Source organism: Bubalus bubalis, chromosome 11 (assembly GCF_019923935.1).
Source record: "Bubalus bubalis isolate 160015118507 breed Murrah chromosome 11, NDDB_SH_1, whole genome shotgun sequence".
Taxonomy (NCBI): Eukaryota; Metazoa; Chordata; class Mammalia; order Artiodactyla; family Bovidae; genus Bubalus; species Bubalus bubalis.
Window position 1 is genome coordinate 59,521,689 of NC_059167.1, and position 22,110 is coordinate 59,543,798.

Consider the following 22,110-nt stretch of genomic DNA (forward strand, 5'->3'; position numbering starts at 1 on the left):
TTGCCAAAGCAGTACTGAGTTGATCCAGTCAAAAATATTTTTGATTTGATATAATTGAAGAGTTAGGTCCACATCTCCTGAAAAACAAATTATAAGCCATGTCCTTTTTGCAGATAGAAGAGGCAGATGATTGGCTCAGGCATGGAAACCCCTGGGAGAAGGCCCGCCCTGAGTTCATGTTGCCTGTTCACTTCTATGGAAGAGTAGAGCACACGGAGGCCGGGACCAAATGGACCGACACCCAGGTATTTCAAGAGTCCTCACACTGAGCGTTGTACAGAGGACAACACAGTATGATGTGTAGATGGTATTCAGTATAGTGTATTGTATGTTGAATAACAATGTATTTTTATAAATAAATGTGTTCCTTATTTCCCTCTCTCTTCACAGGTGTCACACCTGTGCAGTCTGAACGAATTCCCCCTTCCCCCGTCCCCTTCCCCCTAATTTTTCATAGCATTTCTGCAATAGGTCACTTGCACTTCTAATTCTCCCTGCCGTCTGCTTCCCTGAGGACCTGAACTGACACAATAATGACACAGACAATTCAATTTGCTGAAAGCCCTCAAACAGGCACACACCAGGTCTGACTTCACGCTCTCTGACCTCACTAGTTACAAATCTGGGGGCTGATCATGCTCCCACCACCATGAGAGCATCCCAGAGAAGGCACAGCCTCATGTCAGCTCCGAGGTGGTGATTTCTCCCCAAAGTTCTCTAAAGGGACTTCCGAGCCATGCGCTTCCCCAGCTGCCTCAGTTATGCTGCCAGGGTCAGAAAGATGAGTCATGTTTGAATCCGGGCTCAGTCCCACTCTGTAAATGATTTCCTGATTGATCACAACTTGCTTTAAGAATCTCCACAGACCTTAATTTCCTAGTAAAAGATATTCAAGTCAGTGTGATTTGTTACTCTATGATTATGATGTTCATGAAAGTATGACTGAATGTATGTCATTGATATAGACTAGAGTCCTTCATTTGTTTATAATTCAGCAGACCAAATTAAAGAGATCTGTGGTTAGGTTTCAACACTACCACTGTCTGTGACCTTGGGTAGGTCACTTCTCAGCCTCATTCCCTTCATATCCGAAATGAGTAAGTTGCACTAAATGATCTCTAGCATCCACCAATTCAACCATTCTGTCATTCCCCTTCCTTAGAGATTGACTCTGATGAGGCAGGGAATAGAAGAAGTCATGTAAAATGCAGTTCATCTTCCTGTTCTCTATTTCCATGACTATCACAAATATTGAGCTAAATTTTCCGAAGCTCACCTCTTAGACCCATCTCAGCTAATTATCAGCTGATTTGTTAGATCACTAAAACAACTCTTCTTCATGCAACTGTGAAAAATCTAGCATAGCATTTTAAACTTCGTATGTCATGTTTATCTTCGTACATTTCCTACTCCATTGATTTTTCACCATAGTTGAAATCAGATCATCGAATAATCAACATGAAACTTATCCTGATTACTATTCTTAATGGGTACAGATTCACATTTGCTACTTTGCACATCATATTTTGTTATTCTTAGAGCAATGGCTTGATCTGAAATGCGAAAGATTTGCATCCAGATCAGGGCAAAAGACACAAAGGGAAGTCAACGTGAAACTGATATAGGGGTTCATCTGTCTGGGTCGTTCCAGCCATTCAGATTGTTCCAGTGGGAGGAGGACACTCCAGCCCTGGGAGCCTCGTCTTGGTTTAGGGATCATACAATCTGAGTTGGTGATGGAGCCAGGAAACAAATTCCCGTTGCTGTCTCCCAGCTCTGTGCACCCTCCACCCTCCTCCATGGGCACCAGTGAGCAGCTGCCTTGGTTTCACCCCACAGGTGGTCCTGGCCCTCCCGTATGACACCCCGGTGCCTGGGTACCTGAACAACACCGTCAACACGATGCGCCTCTGGTCTGCCCGGGCACCCAACGACTTCAACCTCAGAGACTGTGAGTGCAGCCCGGGCTCGTGTGTCTTTAATCTTTTTCTTTACTAATTAGAGCCAAAGAGAGCTGAGTTTCTGATATGAACTCTTCAGTGACTAAGCATTTTATGGAGCAGGTATGGAGAACACGGTTAAAGCAGTCCTTCAGTCTGACCTTCATAGACTCTCCTGTGAATCAGAGCTTGAAGTTTTGCTGAAATCCTTTTGATTTTTTAGGAGTTTTAGGAACCCCACATGGCAGAAAGTCCCCAGCCTCTGGGCCATGGACCAGTACCTTCTGTCAGATCAGTAGTGGCATTAGATTAGAAATAAAATCCAAACTAAATGTAGTGTGCGTAAATCATCCCAAACCATCCCCCTCACCCTAAGTCCATGGAGAAATTGTCTTCCACAAAATCAGTCCCTGGCCCCAAAAAGGTTGGGGTATTCAACAAGCAGGGTATTCAGCAAGCATCAGGTGAGATGATGGGGGTTCTGAAGACAGCAGCTGGCCTGTCTGTTTATTGATTTTTCTAACATTTCCTTCAGTTAATGTTGGAGACTACATTCAGGCCGTGCTGGACCGGAATCTGGCCGAGAACATCTCCCGGGTCCTCTATCCCAATGATAATGTGAGTGGTCAAGCTGGCTTTCTCAGTGGAAACAGAAGCGGGTTATTTCACAAGTGCCTATTCAGTGGCCATAAAGCACATACTTAATAATGTTTTTTTTTCCCCCGTCAGTGAGGAATAATCTCCATATCTCATCCTGCATTGTCTAGATTTCCCCTTCCCCTCCGTACAAAACAAATTTGTATGGCTCATGAAATCAGAACTGATGTTTCACCCATCCCTATTTGGGAGGCTATGTCCATGTATTTCAAAACAAAACCTAGATATAAAAGATGAGGTGCAGCTGGGATGAAGCACTTCTTCCTTTCCAAACAGGAGTTTCATCCTCAGCATCAGAAGTCCCTGGAGGGGTCCTGCCTGTCCTCTTCGCCTCACTCATGGGTCTCCTCTGCCCCTTTGCCCACAGGAGAGGTGGGAGTCATGGACCTCAGAACAGACCCAGGAGCAGACAGTTGTTTCTTATGCCACTGATTTATCTTGTTAAACTTTTTCTTAAAGGTGATCATCCCTGTTGCTGTTATTCAGTCTCCCTGTCACGTCCGACCCTTTGCAACCCCATGGACTGCAGCACATGGAGTGCAGATCATTCCTAAATTTACACTAAAAATAACTTAGTTAAAAAAAAAAAACACTTGGGACTGAATCTCAAATGACTACTATCAATTCTTAACGGATTTAAATGTATTTAGCTCTAACTTCTCTATGAGTATAATAATTTTTTTTAAAGTAATAATCTCAGAAGCAACCAAATTAGTAGTCTGCGCCACAAAGATGCCACAAAATAAGGATCTTGGGGACTAGGACATAAATGGTCCTATGACTAGATATCCACTTGCTGTTAAACCTGTCTCCAAGGAGGAGTAAGTGGATTTGCTGCAGCATTATCAGGAACTTAATGGTATATGTTACTTTTCCTTTGGGAGAAACGATGTAACTTCAGTACGTTTCAGAGGAATCTGCCCTGGAGGAGGGCATGACAACCCACTTCAGTATTCTTGCCTGGAGAATCTCATGGACATGGTGGAGCATGGTGGACTCTGGGGTCACAAAGAGTCAGACATGACTGAGTGACTAAGCACAGCACACAGTCTCTCAACATAATTACATGGTTATTTTCACTAGCTCTTCAATTAGTGTTTACATTATAATGACCTGTCAATATTACAGACAGCTGATCCATGCCCGTCCATATCAACATGTCATTTTTCCTTTCTGTAAGAAGTTTTTTTTTTTTCCTGGAGTTGACGCTTGTTTTGTTGGCTTGGTTTTCTGAGTACTTTGCCCTAATCTATCCTATACTCTACCCCAGTTGTAGAAATTTCCTCTCAATATATTCAAACACCTTGGGCATTCTGTTGACTCGGTCTTTCTGAAGTCCCTTCTGGATCTCTCCTGGTTGGCTACTCCACTGGCATCTTGGGAGCGACTTTCCCGCCGTTCTAAGGACCTCTGTGCTCTTACGCTCTCTGAGGTCATTTGTTTGGATCCCGCATTTTCTTTTTGCTTGTTTGATCCCTTGTTTGGATAGTACACATGCTTAGGGCTTCCTGGGAAAGGGTGCATGTGAGGCCAATTTTTTTGAGACCTTTCATGTTGAAAGAGGTCTTTATTTTGCCCTCACATTGGTAGTTTGCCTGGATATCAAGGACGCAAAGATTTTTCTTTTTTATCTACTTTTTGGTGTTGCTGAAAAACACAGTGCAATTTGAATTCTTGATCTGTTGTTTGTATTCTGCTTTTTTCCCCTTTGAAAGCTTCTAGTCTCCCTCTTCCTCTCCTTCTATCCCCCTCTAAACCCCCTATTTCCAAGTGTACTAAAATGTACTGTAAGTTTTTTTAGAGGGGGAGGTGCTTGGTGTAAGTCTGTTTTCACTCCTCACGCCTGGGTACCCTTTCAGTCTGGGAATACAGGACTATAGCTCTCTGAGAAATGGTCTGGAATTATTAAACATCCTCAACTGGTTCTTTACCTCTTGTCTTTTATTTATCATCTCTGTCTTACTCACCTTATGGGCAATCGCAACTCTCTCAATCTGTTTCACTTTGGCTATCATGTTTTAATTTTTGAGTAGTCTTTTTTTGCTCTAGATATTTTCTTAAAACATCTTATTCTTATTTCTTGAATACAATATCTAATCTATCTGAGAATATTATTGATAGTATTCTTATAATCATTCTTTAATCTCTGTTTCTTCTAAGTTAACTTTTATATTTCAACATCTTTTAGAAGTTTTTCTTAGATGGCTAATGGCCCTTAAGTGCCCACTAAAAGAGAGAGGTACTGACAAGCTTTGGGGAGCTCTGTACTTCTGGTTGGGATTTATCTATTTGGCTTCACTATCCTGTGACCTGTTGGGGCCACTTCCTGGTGGAGCTCTGCATGTCCATGTCTTTAGTTTCTCTCTTCTGGGCAGGCCAGATTCCCTGGAGAAGATGCTTGCAGCTGTTTTCTTCAGTGAAATTAACACTAACTGCCTGTGTTCTCAAATTTGGTTGGGAGAAGAAGGCTGAAAGTATCAGCGTTCAGTACACACACTTTCACTGAACCCTCTTCCCCCGTTTTAGTGTGGGATGGTGCCCCTGCCTTCACCTGCACCTGCTTAGCCATCTCCAGGGACTAGATCTCCACCTTCTGCCTGAGTTGGCAAAGGAGACTGTTCATTTGAGGGAACTGGAGATGAGGTCTGAGGCCAACTGCTTCTTAGACTCTCAACTAACTTTTTACCCCCTCTTCGTCCCTATGTCTAAAGGCACACAATTCGGACAGTTTCTGGGCCTTTGGGGAGCTTCGATGTATACACTGGGCTGTTCCTTTGGCTTTTCCCCACTAGGTCAAGAGTCAGCTTTCCTACATCTTCTGGGATGCAGGACACCATTTATCCATCTGTTTTTCAACTTCTAAAAAGTTGTTGCTGTTGTGTTCTCTCCATTCCCTTCATCCTTTATCAGTATGCCTTTCTAAAATCCTTTACTGTCATTTTCACGGAGCTCCAGGAGGCTAATGCTTGGCCTTCGACCTGCCATCTTCCACCAGACATCCCACAGATGTTACAGGCCCCTGGGCAGGCGACGCCAGTCATGTTTTGGCCACTCCTAGTGTGAACCCTCTCACTCAATCTCTCTGGCTTGAAGTTTTTTGAAGGGAAGGAGCTCAGATTGAAGCAGGAGTATTTTGTGGTAGCTGCTACCTTGCAAGATGTGATCCGACGTTTCAAAGCCTCCAAGTTTGACTCCAGCAATAGCACCAAAACTGCGTTCGATGCCTTCCCAGATCAGGCAAGTACTCAGTCTGAGTGCAGGTGGGAACCACCGAGAGGATCAGGACTTCCATCAGACTTACTCCTCAGCTGTCTCAGCGCTAAAAATTCTGAGTATCTGTATGCAAACCAGAACGGACTTAGAGACGTAGAAAACAAACTTGTGGTTACCAGAGTGGGGTGGGGGAGACAAACCAGGACTGTGGGATTAACAGATACACACTACTATACATAAAACAGATAAGATGCAAGGATTTACTGTATAGCATGGGGAAATTAAATAGCTTGTAAGAACCTATAAAACAAATGTGTGTGTGTGTGTATGTGTATATATATATATATATAACTGAATCACTATGCTGTACACTTGAAACTGACACAGTATTTTAAATCAACTTCAATTTTTAAAAAAGTTGCATAGCTACAGTGTACTTAAAGTGTTCCATGAAAGGTAGGTGCTTGTTTGGTGTGTGTGTGAGCTATGGACAAGGACAAGGAAGCCAGAGATGGGCCGCTGGCCACCTTCATGTTGCTCTCCTTTCCCCTTGTAGGTTGCCATCCAGCTGAATGACACCCACCCTTCACTTGCCATCCCTGAGCTGATGAGGATTTTTGTGGATATTGAAAAACTGCCCTGGTCCAAGGTCTGGAGTGTTTGGCTTCTTTTTCTTTTGAGTGACCAGAATATCTGTGACTGAGAGATTTTGCCAAAAGCTCCTTTTTACAGTTTTTTAAAATAAGTCACTGTTGATAATTTACAACAAGGAAAGGTGAACTTTGCACTGGTACTGACATTTCTCAGTTCTTGGAGTGAGTAAGACTAAGAAATAAACACCTTGCTAATGGCACACAGCTCGGTGGCTATATCAAGGCTTATATTGTGTTTCCCATTTCTGTGTCTAAAAGGATTCTAAATTAAACTCTCTAGCCTCAGATTGGAGCTAATCAAAAGTGTCCCCATTGAATTTAATCATATTTTGTGCTTTCTCAGAACATTACTTAAGCTTTATTCCTCAAATTTTGTTTATTTAATAAACAAAAGACAAGTTAGGATAATAGAGAAGATTTATCAGCATGCTGTCTTAAGTTTTATTGGACAGTTTTGCTGCCTTTTTTTTTTCCACCCCCAAGAAAACATGTTCCCGCTACCTATACTATCATTGAGGAACCTCCTAATAGTATACGTGCAGATAGAATCGTCCTGTGGCAGACAGGCCAGAGTCGAGGAAACGTTTGGCCTGAGGGATGGGGTGCACCTACGGCAGCTTCTCTGCAGAGGGAAGTACTGACACACACAACCCTACCCCCTTAACCCCAACCCCCTGTCCCCCAGGCATGGGAGATCACCCAGAAGACCTTCGCCTACACCAACCACACGGTGCTCCCAGAAGCCCTGGAGCGCTGGCCTGTAGAGCTGGTGGAGAAGTTGCTTCCTCGACATTTGCAAATCATTTACGAGATAAATCAGAAGCACTTAGATGTAAGTCACTTTGACAGATTCATAACCCTCTGGAGAAGGAGGTCTAGAGATGTTAAGGGTAGCTACAGTCTTCCCTCTTACTTGAGGCCCAAACATCTTTCGGTCATTGATACATCAAAATCATTCAAGTCTGGGTGGGGCTCTGTTAACAACACCTTTTTGAAAATATTGTGAAGTGGAGGGATGGCATCTCCCCAGGGCTAACAACCCAGCGCCTCTCTGTGGGAGTGAAGTTTTATATTTACTCCATGGAAGGTTTTGGTTGGGAAGTGAATGATGTTACGCCAGGGTTGTCAGAATTCTGAGTGATCAGTAAGGCCTTTCTCTTCCTTTGCCTAGAAAATTGCTGCTTTGTTTCCTAAAGATGTCGACCGTCTGAGAAGGATGTCTCTGATAGAAGAGGAAGGAGGCAAAAGGATCAACATGGCCCATCTCTGCATTGTGGGATCCCACGCTGTGAACGGCGTGGCTAAAATCCACTCAGACATCGTGAAGACCCAAGTGTGAGCCTCCGTCCCCATCGCAGTGGGTCTAACATTGCTCAGTAACAGAACAGTGCTAGTAAAGGCAGGGCTACCACTGGAGATGAGGAAAGGCCCCATGAAATGTTTAAAAGTATTTTTTTTTCCTATACAAAGAACTGTTCTCTAAAAGGAAAAGACCTTCCTCTCTTAACCATCCTAATTCTAGATTTAGGAGCAAAAAAAAAACTATTCTGCTCAAAAGTCTGATATATATGTCAGTGCCAGGAAATCATATGGGGGTGATTTAGATTTTTTTTCTTGTCATTATTTTGAATTGCAAATGGATTTCTTTTTAGAATGACAGCCATAGCTGCTGTCAGCCCCTCCCTACACTTTTGTTTAATCTTTCTAAGCCTACACTCTGCTTCTTAAATGTAACTCATCCAGCATGCAGGAACCTGCCATTCCAGCCAAGTTCAGTGATGTGTTTCTTCTGTCTCCAGATTCAAGGACTTTAGTGAGCTAGAACCAGACAAGTTTCAGAATAAAACCAATGGGATCACTCCAAGGCGCTGGCTCTTACTCTGCAACCCGGGGCTGGCAGAGTTAATAGCAGAGGTAACTGGGAAGTGCTGAGGGGAAGCCGGGCATGACTGGAATGTGGGAGGCAGGGAGCACAGTTACAATTTGCTAATCCAGTCTGTAGCAGGGCTGGCGTCAGGCGCAAGCCAGCAACTTGTGCAGCTCCACGTGCCCTGTGCTTGGTTTCATTTTCTGCTGTAGCCATCTTAAAATTCTTAATTTCAGAAAAGGAAGCCCCACACATTATGTAGCTAGCCGTGGTTAACAGTACTCATATGACACACAGGTGGTACCCCTACTTAATAAAAGAGGATAACAAAGATCATATAAATGACTAGTAGAACCTGAGTTTTTGTCACCCTTTTTTGTAGATTTTCTATTTTTAACACTTAGTACCACTGAAACCAATGGGCTTTCCCGGTGGCTCAGTGGCAAAGAATCCACCTGCTAATGCAGGAGACATGGTTTCTGTCCCTGGGTCAGGAAGATCCCCTGAAGGAGGAATAGCAACCCACTCCAGTTTTCTTGCCTGGGAAATCCCATGGACAGAGGAGCCTGGAAGACTACAGTCCATGGGGTCCACAAAGAGTCAGACGCAACTGAGTGACTAAACAACAAAACCACTGAAACCACATGTGAGGAACTAGCCAGTGTTCTTCCCACACAGCATCTCTAGCATCTTCTGTGAGTGAAGCCTTTCTCTGTGTGTGGGGTGTAGATGAGTTTTAGGAGTGTGAGCGCCCACCACAGATGGACAGAAACTGCTCGTGTGGGTTTGACAGCCCTCTCTGATTAAAGTCACCTTTTGCTTTAAACTGAAAGAAAATCGGGGAGGACTACGTGAAGGACTTGAGCCAGCTGACGAAGCTGAACAGCTTCCTGGGCGACGACATCTTCCTCCGCGAGATCTCCAACGTGAAGCAGGTGAGGCTTCCCCGCACAGATTCTTTCCTGGGCACTGGCTTGGAGGGTTTATGCCCCAGTGTTTAAAAGCAGACCACCACCCCCTGCACCGGTTCCTTCTGAGTCTCAAGGGCTCTGACCCCATGCTCTGTCTCAACAGGAGAACAAGCTGAAGTTTTCTCAGTTCCTGGAGAAGGAGTACAAAGTGAAGATCAACCCGTCCTCCATGTTCGACGTGCAGGTGAAGCGGATCCACGAGTACAAGCGGCAGCTCCTGAACTGCCTGCACGTGGTCACCATGTACAACCGTGAGTCGCCCTTGCGGCCCCCAGCCAGCCCCCCGGAGGCGCAGGCCTCAGCACCCCTGCTGTCTACCGTCATCGACTCCATCCCCTATCTCCATCTTTTTCAGGCATTAAGAAAGACCCAAAGAAGCTATTCGTGCCCAGAACAGTTATAATCGGTGGCAAAGTAAGTTTGATTCTCTTCCCTGGGGACGTGGGGGCTCTCCTCTCTTGCCGTTTCTCCACTTCCTCATGCCTGCCTTCTCATATGTCCACACTCTTCCCCAAGGCTGCCCCTGGATACTACATGGCCAAACTTATCATAAAGCTGATCACATCAGTGGCAGAGGTGGTGAACAATGACCCTGTGGTTGGAAGCAAGTTGAAACTCATCTTCCTGGAAAACTACAGAGTGTCTCTTGCAGAAAAAGGTAGTGTGGCCCTCACGAAACATGGCGGCCGGGCCACAGTCTAGGAATGGATTACATACTACAGGAAAATGGAGCCACTGGCCTCGGGAGCCAGGGACTTAGGATAGACGGTGCCATTCTTAGGCAGAATAAGACCCTAGGCTAAGAATGTTTAAGGTGGCCCAGTTGACACTGAGGTGAGTGTCCCCAGAGTCCACATCAGAGGTTACATTTGCAAGCGTATTTTATTCCCTTCTGGTCAAAGCTGGATGCTGGAGGAGGTGGCCCTGAGGTTTTGATAAAGTACAGACTGTGCTCTACAAAAGAAAAAAGAGATCTTCAGTTCCCAGCCCCCGTTTTGCAGTAGAACACCAATTCCCCAGTCCCCAGGTATTGTTCTGGTAACTTCTCGGGCTGTCATTTGTTCAGGTGGCAGCAGGGAATGAGGACACATGTCAGGCTGCCAAAGCCCTAGGTTTAGATGTGCCTCAGATAGGCACTCAGAGCAAGCATGGCATCCCCACCTGGGGACAGCCCGACTGGCAAGAAGCCAGCATCCCTTTCTCTTCCACTGGGACCTTTACTTGTTTGCATCATGAAGCATCATCCACATGCAGGTGCCAACTGTGTGTTTACCCTTTTCCCAAAGTGAAAAGGGACCTTTCTCTTTTTGAGGTGTTTTTGGGTCCTCTGATGTTATAATTTAAGAACTGTCTGCATAAAGAACAAAGAGCCAGATTCTTATGGATGCAAATGAAGATATATCTAATCCACAACTAAGCTCTCAAAGCCCTATGCTTTGTATTGGGTGGGAGGGGAGGATGCTGCAGGCAGTATTTCTATGTGAATGAAGCCACAGGTATGCCTCAGTTGCCTGTGGCTTATTTCCCTGCAGTCAAAGCAGAAGGAAGGTGATAAGAAGTAGAAGATATGACACAATCCAGTTTCCTCAGATGCTAAAGGAGAGATTCTGAATTTTAAGGATCAAGAAAGAGAAGTTTCAATATTCATTTTATAAAGTTATCAAATAGAAGAAATAAAACCTTAACAAAAGCTGAATGGAAGAAGGGGGAGAAGAGAAGTGTAGGGTTGATGAAAAAATTAATCAATCTAAGAAAGAAATGGAAATTTTTATTCAAGCCAAATTGAGGATTATAACCCAGGAACTGCAGATCAGAAAGCTCTGAGAACTGTTCCACCCATTAGAAGTCAAAGCAGTTCTATAAAATTTTTTGAGACAGAGCTCTACACTAAATGTGTAAACTGACAGTTTACACAACCCAGATCTGCCAAGTACAAAGTAGTAGGTCATCGGGTCCTAACAAGATCAAGGAGGAATGTTATCTTTTAAGGAGCTGTCTTGTTGGTGCTAGGAGCATGTTGCTCTTTATGGAGATATTTATTTTTTAATTTATTTATTTTTTAGTTGAAGGGCATTTGCCTTACAGAATTTTGTGGTTTTCTGCCGTATATCAACAAGAATCAGCCATAGGTACACCCATGTCCCCTCCCTCCCGAACCTCCCTCTCCTCTCCCTCCCCATCCCACCCTTCTAGATTGTCACAGAGCCCCTGTTTGAGTTCCTTGAGATGTACAGCAAATTCCCATTGGCTATCTATTTTACATATGGTAATGTAAGTTTCCATGTTACTCTCTCCATACATCTCACCCTCTCCTCCCTTCTCCCCATGTCCATAAGTCTCTTCTCTTTATCTGTTTCTCCATTGCTGCCCTGCAAATAAATTCATCAGAACCATCTTTCTAGATACCATATATATGCATTAGTATGTGATATTTATCTTTCTCTTTCTGACTTACTTCACTCTGTATAATAGGTTCTAGGTTCATCCACCTCATTAGAACTGACTCAAATGTGTTCCTTTTTATGGCTGAGTTATACTCCATTGTGTATATGCACCACAACTTTATTATTCATCTTTCAATGGACATCTGGGTTGCTTCCATGTTCTAGCTATTGTAAATAGTGCTGCAATGAACATTGGGGTATGTGTATCTTTTTCAGTTTTGGTTTCCTCAGGGTATATGCCTAGGAGTGGGGTTGCTGGGTCATATGGTGGTTTTAGTCCTAGTTTTTTAAGGCATCTCCATACTGTCTTCCATAGTGGCTGTATGAGTTTACATTCTATGGGGATATTTCTGCTGATGGAGAGGTTTGGTCCATGCATAATCCAAGATGCACAATGCACAGTAGAGGGGAGAGAGGAGACCAAAAGGCAGAAAAAATTTTGTCTTGTTTAAATTTTTCTTGTCTTGCCATAAAATAGAATTTTATTTCACAGTAGTGTCAACTTTTGTAGCAGAGAGACAATGCGAAAGTGTGTTAGTCACTCCTGTCTGACTCTGTGACCCCATGGACTGGGAGGACAATATAACCATATACCTTTTTAGCATTGTGGTCATAACCACCAAGATAACACATCAGAAGTGGGCAAGAGTGGCTGCTAGAGTTGACGGGAAGAATGAGATCCATCCTACACCATTTGAATATTTATCTTAATGTGCATGTACTACTTTAATGATCAAAACAGACCAGCTAGATGAATGCTTAGATACTGTATAAGCAGATCCAGAGAGACAGAGCCCCTCATTCTATTACTGACGCCTTGCTTGCAGTCATTCCGGCCACAGATCTGTCGGAGCAGATCTCCACCGCAGGCACCGAAGCCTCAGGGACAGGCAACATGAAGTTCATGCTGAATGGGGCCCTGACCATCGGGACTATGGATGGGGCCAACGTGGAGATGGCCGAGGAAGCCGGGGAAGAGAACCTGTTCATCTTTGGCATGAGAGTAGAGGACGTGGCTGCTTTGGACAAGAAAGGGTGAGAGAGCAGTCCTGCTTGTTGAGCATGTATCCCCCAGGAGGCTGCCTCCCCCACCCAGGTGTCCCATCAAGTTGGGTCACATGGGACATGGCTGCAGAACATCTCCTATAAGTCAGGGACCCTCCTGACTGCAGATTAAGTCTTTGCCCAGCATGTGAAAGCTAAAGGAGCTTGGGCTTTAAAGGTACACAGACTCCTTGCTATTTGCTACCAGCTGTGGCAGAGCTGGCTTTGTGAGCTACTCACTTTGCCCTCATCTGTGATTTTTACTTTGATCAAAAAACTGAACCAGTGTGGAGTTGAAGTTTTGCCTATAATTTAACCATCTAGTGTTCCTTTAAGGTCTCTAAGAGATGGACTAAAAGGCAGTAGAGAATAGGCCTGGTTGTATAGAAGCACCCAGAATACTTGTTCCACTAAGTATCTGGATAAGTTTATTAACCTGGATTCAAATGAGAAGTAAAGAAAGAGTGCTGCACAAAGGAACCATGGGAATCACAAAATTTGGAGGAGGTCAAATATACTTCCCAGCCCTTGGAAGTAAACTTTTGCCCAGTAGCAACATATCTGGGGATCTGTGGGTCCAAAAAGCACCTGCTTGTTTAGAGTCATAAAGTCTGTTTGAAATGAATCTTACTGTATTTACCAGATTAGACTATTGCTCTGTGACTAGGATTTTTATTATCTATTGTCCTTAGTGTCTTGGTTACAAGGAACTAATCAAATTTAGTGGGGGGAAAAATATCAGGATCTAGTTAAATATTATTTATACTTATACTCCTGTTGAATGCTATGACTATAAATGCCAGTATTTTTGAATGCCTTTTTCACAACTAGTGTACCATCTAGTGTGCTGTTAATCACAAACACTAACAGAACCTTTTCTTATTATTGCCCCACCCCCTACCCCACAGGTATGAGGCAAAAGAATATTATGAGGCACTTCCAGAGCTGAAGCTGGCCATTGATCAAATTGACAAGGGCTTTTTTTCTCCCAAGCAGCCTGACCTCTTCAAAGACTTAGTCAACATGCTGTTTTATCATGACAGGTGAGTTCCCATAAGAAGATGGTGCTACTTGGGCCATGGAAAAAGGATGAGAACATCTTAAATCAACTATAACATAACCATGTAGATTAGCATAGATCTGCGATCTGATAAGCTAACTTAGGCTTAGAAAGAAAAAGTAGGTATTCTCCACTAACAATGCTAGGAAGACTTAAGAATAAGATCCACAAATCCGGTATTCCTTTTCTCCTTCCTCTGGTGTACCCAGCTTTCAAATGCATCCATGTGATAACATTCTTACTTGTGGAAAGACCCATAGAAAGGTTGAGGGCTGGTTGAAACCCTTACAAATAGAAATATCAGACTTGTAAGCTAGCCATGCCTATCATTAAGTAAAAGAGAATTTTAAATGGAATCTAAATACACATCTGTTAATGAAGCTTTTTGATGCTTCGTTTTTTCCATTTAATCACAAAAACAGGTTTAAAGTTTTTGCAGACTATGAAGCCTACGTCAAATGTCAAGAAAAAGTCAGCCAGCTGTACATGGTGAGTTCATGGCTGAGACTTACAAACGATGCCAGTTTACTACCGTTCATTAAAATTTTAGTTTCTTTTTCTAAATAACAGGGCCCCACTAACCAATCAAAAAAGGGAAGTGAGGCAGCAATGTTGGTTTTCCAGATAAAAACTGGACTGTTCCCAAGTGCAGGCAAAGGTTGGGATTTGACATTTCAGTAGCAGTTGTAAATTTTTTTAATATCCAAATAAGAAGTCACAAATTATTCAGTATTTATTGAGTACCCACCATGTAGCAAGCATGTCCTAGAAACTAAAGAGTATAAAGCCAAGTTAAATTCTCACTTTACCCACTCATTTATTCAGCAGAGAGACACCAGTGCCTCCTCCAATGCAGCACCATGCTGAGCGCTGAGACCCAGCAGGGACAAAGCCATGGCCCCTCAAGGAGCCTTCTTGGTGCCAGGGCCCTTAAGCAGAAGCACATCAGAGTCACCAGGCAGTTTTTTCAAAGTACAGATGCCCACTGCCCTCTGAGGGATTCTGACCTAGTAGTGGGTAGAATCACCATCAGCATTTGAAAAATCTGCTAAAGGAATTCTTAGACTGAGCCTTAGAATACTAGAGGGTATCTGAAAGTTGCAAAATAAGTACCTCTCCTGGGCTATCCATAGAGTGGTGCTATATGAACAGAATATAAATGGACAGAAAGAGGGGGGTTTCATATTTGAATTTTTTTTAAAAAAGGAATGAAACAAGAAAGACTATACTAAGGAAGAGAGAGATGGAGGGAGGGAAGGAGAGAGGGAGGGAAAGAAAAGAGAAAAAGGCTAGAACCATGTGAGGAACCCTCCATATGCAAAATCATGCATCTTTACCAAGGAGCCCAACCCTCTAGGTACATTTGGTAAATATATGGAAAGGTGATCATCTCTGATAGGAAAGACTTTCAGTGAACTGCAGAAACCACAGAAGAATAGATACAGGAGCAAGCTGGCCCTGTGCCAAGACTCCAGTGCTGGCTTCTTGCCCACACAGTCCCCATTTCTGATCCCCAGCTAGAAAGCCATTATATAGCAGAAACACGGAAATTCATACAATCTCCACCTCCTGCCCTTTGGACATATCAGTAACTACTTACAACAGAAACCTACTTCACTGACATTTATATTTCTTTTCCAAAGCCAGGTGACAAGGTGGTTCCTACAGTCATCCCAGATATCCCACTGGAGTGTTAAAACAGGATCATTCAAGGCCCATACTGCTTTACAGCATATCCCAGTCCCCCTAAAGTGTATAGAAGCCAATTTTACACGCTGCCCAAGCAGGGGTAGTGCTGGAGTTAAGCGGAGGAGCTCACTTCCGGTTCCCAGAACACTGGAGAAAGCAGACACACACGGCCTCTGGGGACACAGACAGAGAAGGAGAATGGCCACCTCCAGCTTCTTCCTCTTGCCCTCAACCCATGCTCGTGTGTGGAAAGAATGTTGAGGGAAAGAAGTAGAAGTGAAACAGAGCAGGAAAGGAAACTATACGTGAGCGCAAGCACAAATGTGAATGTGGGTTTTACACAGTAGTCCCTTCTGTTAAAATGATGGCCCTGATCCAAGGGATGCCCACCTAGAGGCCCAGCATTCTGCTCCACCTTTCTTCTTCATTAGTGCAAATTGCAGCTTTTACTCTCAATAATTGCATTGTTGAGGCATAGAAAACATGGCCTATGTGGTTGGGAAGTCTAGTCATTATCCCCTTAAATAAAGAACATGAAAAAAGGAAGCATTTATTCTCTTCTTATTTTAGTAAGTTTCCAAAGTGTGACTAATTTCAGACTCACAGTTTTAGTTTTTGTTTTAAATGCTTTTAATGCATTGCTGTCTTTTTCAAATAATATTCTAGTCATTGCCATTGAACTCCTTCTTAGAGTCCTTTACAAAATCACGAGGCTATAAAATAAATAGCTTATATTTTTTTACATAAAATTATATGAGAGATGTATTTTATTTAGATATATAGTCATATATTTTTTATTTAAGATAAAACCTTAATTGGTCCTGTTTTCAAACCCCAGTGGAGTATCTGGGATTCAGTGTAAACCTATTAGAGTATCTACCTTCAGAAAAAAATGAGGAAAGAGAAGTCAGTGAATAAAGTCTCCTATGGGATTGTTTGCCTGTCTGACAGCTAACATTCTAAAGTAGTGTTTCTTGAGCTCTGACCATGAGCCACAGGGTAAATTTCTTATATGGCATCTAGCAGACAATGGAAGTTAGTCCCTTCCTTTCTCGTGTAGTTTAAAGGAAGCTGAGATATCTTCATTCAAAATGAAGATGGGAAATACAGCTTACATGACAGAACATTGTAACTATGGCAGAAATTACCAATTAAGGTTTCTCTGAGAGTGAAAACTACTTTCTTTTTCATTTTAGAGGAATATAATCTTAAATACCCTAGAGGGCATGGCAGCCCACTCCAGTATTCTTGCCTGGAGAGCCCCATGGACAAAGGAGCCTGGCAGGCTATGGTCCATAGGGTTGCAAAGAGTTGGACACGACTGAAGCAACTTAGCACAGCACAACACTATTAAATAGGAGAACAGCACAGCCTGCCTATCCAGCTCCCAACTGAGAAACAAATGTACTTGTGGTTCATTACAGTTTACTCCTGCCACTTTCCCCTGAATTATACTTGGATGTGCTTGGCCTGGCGTCTGCACACAGCTTGGTGTGCACTCAGGCCCTGGGCCTTAGATGCATGTGTCATTTACAGAATCCAAAGGCCTGGAACATCATGGTCCTCAAAAATATAGCTGCCTCGGGGAAATTCTCCAGTGACCGAACGATTAAGGAGTATGCCCGGGACATCTGGAACATAGAGCCTTCTGACATAAAGATTTCCCTGTCCAGTGAACCCAGCGGTGGGGCGAACAAAGCCAATGGAAAGTAAGTCGTAAAATGTCCTGAGGAAAAAATAGCTTCTTACTGGACTTGAACATGTTTACAACATTCTTTGATTTTGTTTCATTTTGTTAAATAATAATCTAGTAAAGTATCTCTGGGAATTGAGAGGGAAAGTATATGACTCTACTAGGGCTAATAAAGTGTCACTTTCCAAAGGCTATATGAGTGCCACATCTCTCTATTTTGTAGCAGATTGGGGAGCAGACTAGGACTTTCCCCAGTGCTATTCGGAAGGCTAGAAAACAGCTTGGAGCTTTTTAATGCCTTTTAAATTAACTAAACTGAAATACTAATTATTTAACTATTGGAGCATCTTTCTTATACTGCCGTCTAGGTCCAAATCAAAGACCACCTTATCCATAAATATCCTCAGAATGTGAGTAACTGTACATTTTTAGATGGAATCAAATTTTTACCAAATTCTCATTCTCCATGGTGATGTTCCTGCATGTTCCCCAAAGGAGACAATGATAAGATAAACGAGAACATTCCATAATGCCCAACATCCATGCTTTCTTTCCCTTACTATAAAATGGCAGGTGACCTGTAAAAATGTCAGTAAGTTCAGCTCACTCAAGCAGCCCAATACAGTTTTACATAAAAATTTCACGTCACAGCTGGTGTCCAGACCAAGTCTTCGTTCTCTGCTGTTCTCAGACTTCACGCCCACTGCTGGCTCAGGAAATCTCTGCAGGAAAAAGACCTCGATGATTTGACATGCCTTCCCCACCACATGGTCTAAGTAAGCCAGAGCAGCCCTCATTGCATTTAGCAAAACAACTCTTACCTCACGGTATGTAACAGTACAGAGCTTTTACAAAGGGAGTTATGTCGGAAGCCAGGAGGAAAGATCACCATCTTTACCCTCTCTTTGTTCCTATATGCATTGCGGGCAATTTCATAGAGCTGCAAGGGGCAGAAAGACAAGGACTCAAAGGCTGATCTTTGAAGCTGTTGTTTTGTTTCTCTAGTCTAATCTTCCTGAAAGGGTACAGAAACAACTGTCTTAGGGAGTGAGTTCCATTCCATTGGCAATGTGGCACCCTCCATCTCTCTGAGTGGCTGCCTCTACAACCAAGGAAGGAAAGCTGCACAGCACAGAGAACAGTGACAAGACCTCATCGTACCCCCGCCAGTACCTCCATGCAGGGGAACAAGGGATTGCAGGGGACCCCCACTATTTGTTTAAATGAAAAGGAACAGCATCCCTATTTTTAGAGCCACTGCAGGAAAGACTGCCTGGAAGTTCCCAGAGCCTTCTGGGATCTTCTCTATATTTGCTGATCCAGACCCCAGATGAGGAAGCAGGATCCCCCACAAACACTCCTTTGAGCTGAACAGCATAGCACGCTGATACTTATTGTATACACCAGGCAGCACAGCAACTCAGGGTGCACAGAATCCCTTATAATGTCAGAGACCTTTCTTTCAGCACTAATCAAAGTTTGGCTGGCTGAGAAAATGGTGAAATTATTATGTTTCCATCAGCCACTGAGCTTAGTATACCTTTTTTCCAAATTCCACAGGTACCGTTTTGTCATCCTCACCATGTATGATGAGAAGGGGAGAAGACAGTAATTTGACACTAGGAACAAGTGGAAGAAAAGTATTCAGTTCAAGAAATACATTGAGATTTCTCCTCTTCTAAGTTCAGGCTTTAGTAAAACATGAGGTTCACCCAAAATAAAAGACACTCTTTCTGTCCCTCCCAGGAATAACTTTATATATAATAAGCTTCATATAATGACATTTTTCTTCCAGCCAAGATTCTTTTATTGACTCATATAATTTAATTAGGTATTTAATTTATTCTTATGTGATTTTTGAAAATAACAAAAAATGAATTTGTACAGAATTAAAAGAACTTCACTTTTTTTCTTATTCTACCTTATTTCATAACATGTGGAATGTTTTAATTAAAATTTAAAAAATTAACAAAACCAAAAAATAGTAAGAACTACCACAAGACCAAAGAGAACTCTTTGTAGCAATTTATTTACATTTCCCCATAAATGTACAGGATGGACATGAGATGTTAACAGGTTCGACTAGCTTCCTGATCAACTTCCTATTTGGTAATTCAAAAAGGCCATGACATGAAAAATGGCCAAAGCCCTTCCTTGGCCCCTCCCAAATTCTGATACCAGCCAACCCTGCCACAATGACTCACTGCTACTCCTCAGGATGTCAGATTCCTCGAGTGTGTTGAAATAGGAAAACATACTGATAACGACTACCTGTGTGCAAGCACTCTAGATTCTCCAACTGTGAGACGCTAGCTTGCCACATCCTAGTCACTGGACTTGCTGTTGGGTAGTTGGCTAGATGGTGTATGGTTTTGGTTACGTGGTGAATAAGGCATAGAAGTCAGAGATTCCTCAAGGAATGCTAGGTTAGACCCTACAGGACCTTTAAAAAGTCCTAAAACACCATAAACTATAAATCCCTTCATAACTTCAGAGAAAAGTACTGAATCGGTAAAGTTATTAAATTAGACATAAACATAATACCAAATACTAAAAATTTTTAGACACTTTACCCTAAATCCTACTGCCCATCTAAGAATTCTCTACCTATTCAGTAAGTCACATGATAATTACCCCCCAGAATCTAATAAAGGACATCTTTACATGATTAACTTACTTTTCATCATTGGGGAAGACTAGTTTGTCTTTCCTCAGGGCATCCATAATTGACCTTAAAAATCCTGGAAGTTTCCGGTAAATCTATTTTTCAAAAAGGAAAAAAATTAAAATATGGCCTAAAGCTATGTCATTTGTTAGAGGTTCTCACTATGAACTGTAGTAGTATAGAGTATAGTGACTTTCTAAATATACTAAACTTTTTTGGAAAACGTAACTTTTATGATTTTAAAAACAATTCCCGTTACTTTCACTTTCACATTGGAAAATACAAGAAGGAAGAAAAAAGAAATCACACATGATAAAGCAGACGGTGCATGGGGCTTCCCAGGTGGCTCAGTGGTAAAGAATCTGCCTGCCAAAGCAGGAGACTCAGGTTCGATCCTTGTTGGGAAGATCCCCTGGAGAAGGAAATGGGCAACCCCACTCCAGTATTCTTGCCTGGAGAATCCCATGGACAGAGGAGCCTGGCGGGCTACAGTCCATGGCGTCACAAAGATTCAGACACAACTGAGAAACTAATACTTTCACATTTTCACACTTGGTAGGAAATGGGTACAAAATATGCAGGTTGAGGCCAGTAAAGGCAAACGTCTGCTTCACAGTTTGGACGTGGGCCGGCTGCTTGCGGGAGCCTGCGTGGTTCCCCAGGGTTTGTCTGGCCTGTGTTTCTGGCATGGTCACGAAGCACAGGAGCCACATTCAGGTGCGGTCTGGAGATCCTAACAACACCGCTTCTCCTTCCCTCCCTTCCTTTGCCCTTATCAGTGCTAAGGGCAAGATTTCTTGTCTTCTCTTTCCTTTGTCTTTGGTTCTTCTATCCCTGGAATCAGGACCCCTCTGATGAGAGCTTGGTAAGAGAAGTCCTTCGGCAGTTCACCTCAGGTTCCGGAGGAGGGAGGAGAAAGTGGGCCTCAGTCCATCCACTCCCGTGATCCCTCACTCCCCTCCAGCCAGGGGTGCCCCTCGGGACTTACAGGTCCAACTCCCCTCCAGGGGCTCCTAGTTGGTCTCCCTGCCTCCTCTCGGTTCTGGAATTGCACCAGATAAATATTCTTTAAATCTGCTGTTACAGATTGTGGGGATGGAACTCTTATCTATTTAGAAAAACAAACAGTTCCTATCTTGGCTGCAAGGCCATCTACATCTGGCCACAGTCTTTCATCCCCAAAGCTGTCTGCCAGGAGTTAGAAAAGGTAGGACTGAGTCCTGTCTCCTCTTTACAGGGCGAGTGGCAACGGGGCAAGCCGCTGAGCCTCCAGCTCCCTCAGCTCTCCGTGGAGGCAGTGGTGCCAGACTCAGGTGCTGTGAGGATTGAAAAGGATGATGAGTGCAAAAGCTCTTACATAGAGGTCCTCCGTGCCTCTCGAGTATCTTATAAGACAAAATCGCCCCACTCTGGCCACGTGCCTTGGCTCACCTTCTCCCCTCCTGTCTGTGTTTCCTAACTGCTCTCCCTCTCCCTCACCTCACTAAGAAATGAGCTTAGATCCTATCTCTTTGTAAGTCTTCATTGATCACACCTGTGCAAAAGACCCTTCTCTTCGCTGAATTCTCCTGTCCCTGAAATTATTGTTCTGGGCCCTCCCCCCCACACCTAGTTTAGTCTACTGTGTACCTGAGTGGGAAAAAGGAACAGGTATTTGATAAGTGCCCATATTTTGTATGATTATTTTACTTAATTCAAAAATACAAATACACAAAATCCCTATGCAGTATCAACCTCAGTATAAAAATTAGAAAAACACAACAAAGGGAAGTAGTTTACCAAAGTCATAATTGGTTAGTGGCAGAGACAAAATTTGAACCCAAACCCAAACCTGTCTAGCTTTATGAAGCCCAGAGTCTTTTTCCACTATGCCATGCTGCCTTCCTATTCCAACTAATTGATTCCAAAGTGATACATGGAAATCCATGTCATTACTTTATATCCCTATCTCCCCAATTGCAGAAAACTTCTTAAGGGTTAGGACCTATGCCTTTTACTGTACCCATGTCTCATACCGCCTAAACTTTCTTATTCAACAGTGCCTTATCAACATCATTTCACTGCTAATAAAAATAACTAATGGCCACTGAGTGTCAGCACTCTTATACATGCTTTTCATATGTGAATTTATTTATCACAATAATCTTGAACAGATTTAATGAAGCATTAAAAGCAATTAGCCCAAGGTTACATAGCTGTTAAGTGACACCCTGG

The 22,110-nt window shown here is 43.0% G+C and overlaps 1 protein-coding gene across 6 annotated transcripts in view; it reads left to right on the forward strand.

Moving 5' to 3' along the window:
- The window catches only part of PYGL (glycogen phosphorylase L), a 50,687-nt gene that overhangs the window by 19,415 nt on the left and 9,162 nt on the right, over positions 1 to 22,110 (forward strand). The window contains exons 5-22 of one of the 6 annotated variants that reach the window (XR_003112355.2): positions 114 to 245; positions 1,840 to 1,951; positions 2,476 to 2,558; positions 5,691 to 5,834; positions 6,367 to 6,459; positions 7,149 to 7,295; positions 7,635 to 7,798; positions 8,263 to 8,377; positions 9,164 to 9,265; positions 9,405 to 9,552; positions 9,657 to 9,715; positions 9,818 to 9,959; positions 12,573 to 12,780; positions 13,698 to 13,832; positions 14,272 to 14,338; positions 17,075 to 17,247; positions 17,883 to 18,058; positions 18,792 to 19,139. Coding sequence is in view for 4 of the 6 variants with exons in the window: in XM_025295784.2 (XP_025151569.1) it covers positions 114 to 245; positions 1,840 to 1,951; positions 2,476 to 2,558; positions 5,691 to 5,834; positions 6,367 to 6,459; positions 7,149 to 7,295; positions 7,635 to 7,798; positions 8,263 to 8,377; positions 9,164 to 9,265; positions 9,405 to 9,552; positions 9,657 to 9,715; positions 9,818 to 9,959; positions 12,573 to 12,780; positions 13,698 to 13,832; positions 14,272 to 14,338; positions 17,075 to 17,247; positions 17,923 to 18,007 (2,109 nt within the window). In the remaining 2 variants the exon portion in view is untranslated. Of the gene's footprint in view, positions 1 to 113; positions 246 to 1,839; positions 1,952 to 2,475; positions 2,559 to 5,690; positions 5,835 to 6,366; positions 6,460 to 7,148; positions 7,296 to 7,634; positions 7,799 to 8,262; positions 8,378 to 9,163; positions 9,266 to 9,404; positions 9,553 to 9,656; positions 9,716 to 9,817; positions 9,960 to 12,572; positions 12,781 to 13,697; positions 13,833 to 14,271; positions 14,339 to 17,074; positions 17,248 to 17,882; positions 18,160 to 18,791; positions 19,140 to 21,133; positions 22,002 to 22,110 lie in introns of those variants that run through there. The other 5 variants (XR_003112356.2, XM_025295784.2, XM_025295785.2 and 2 more) reach the window with 5 other exon arrangements.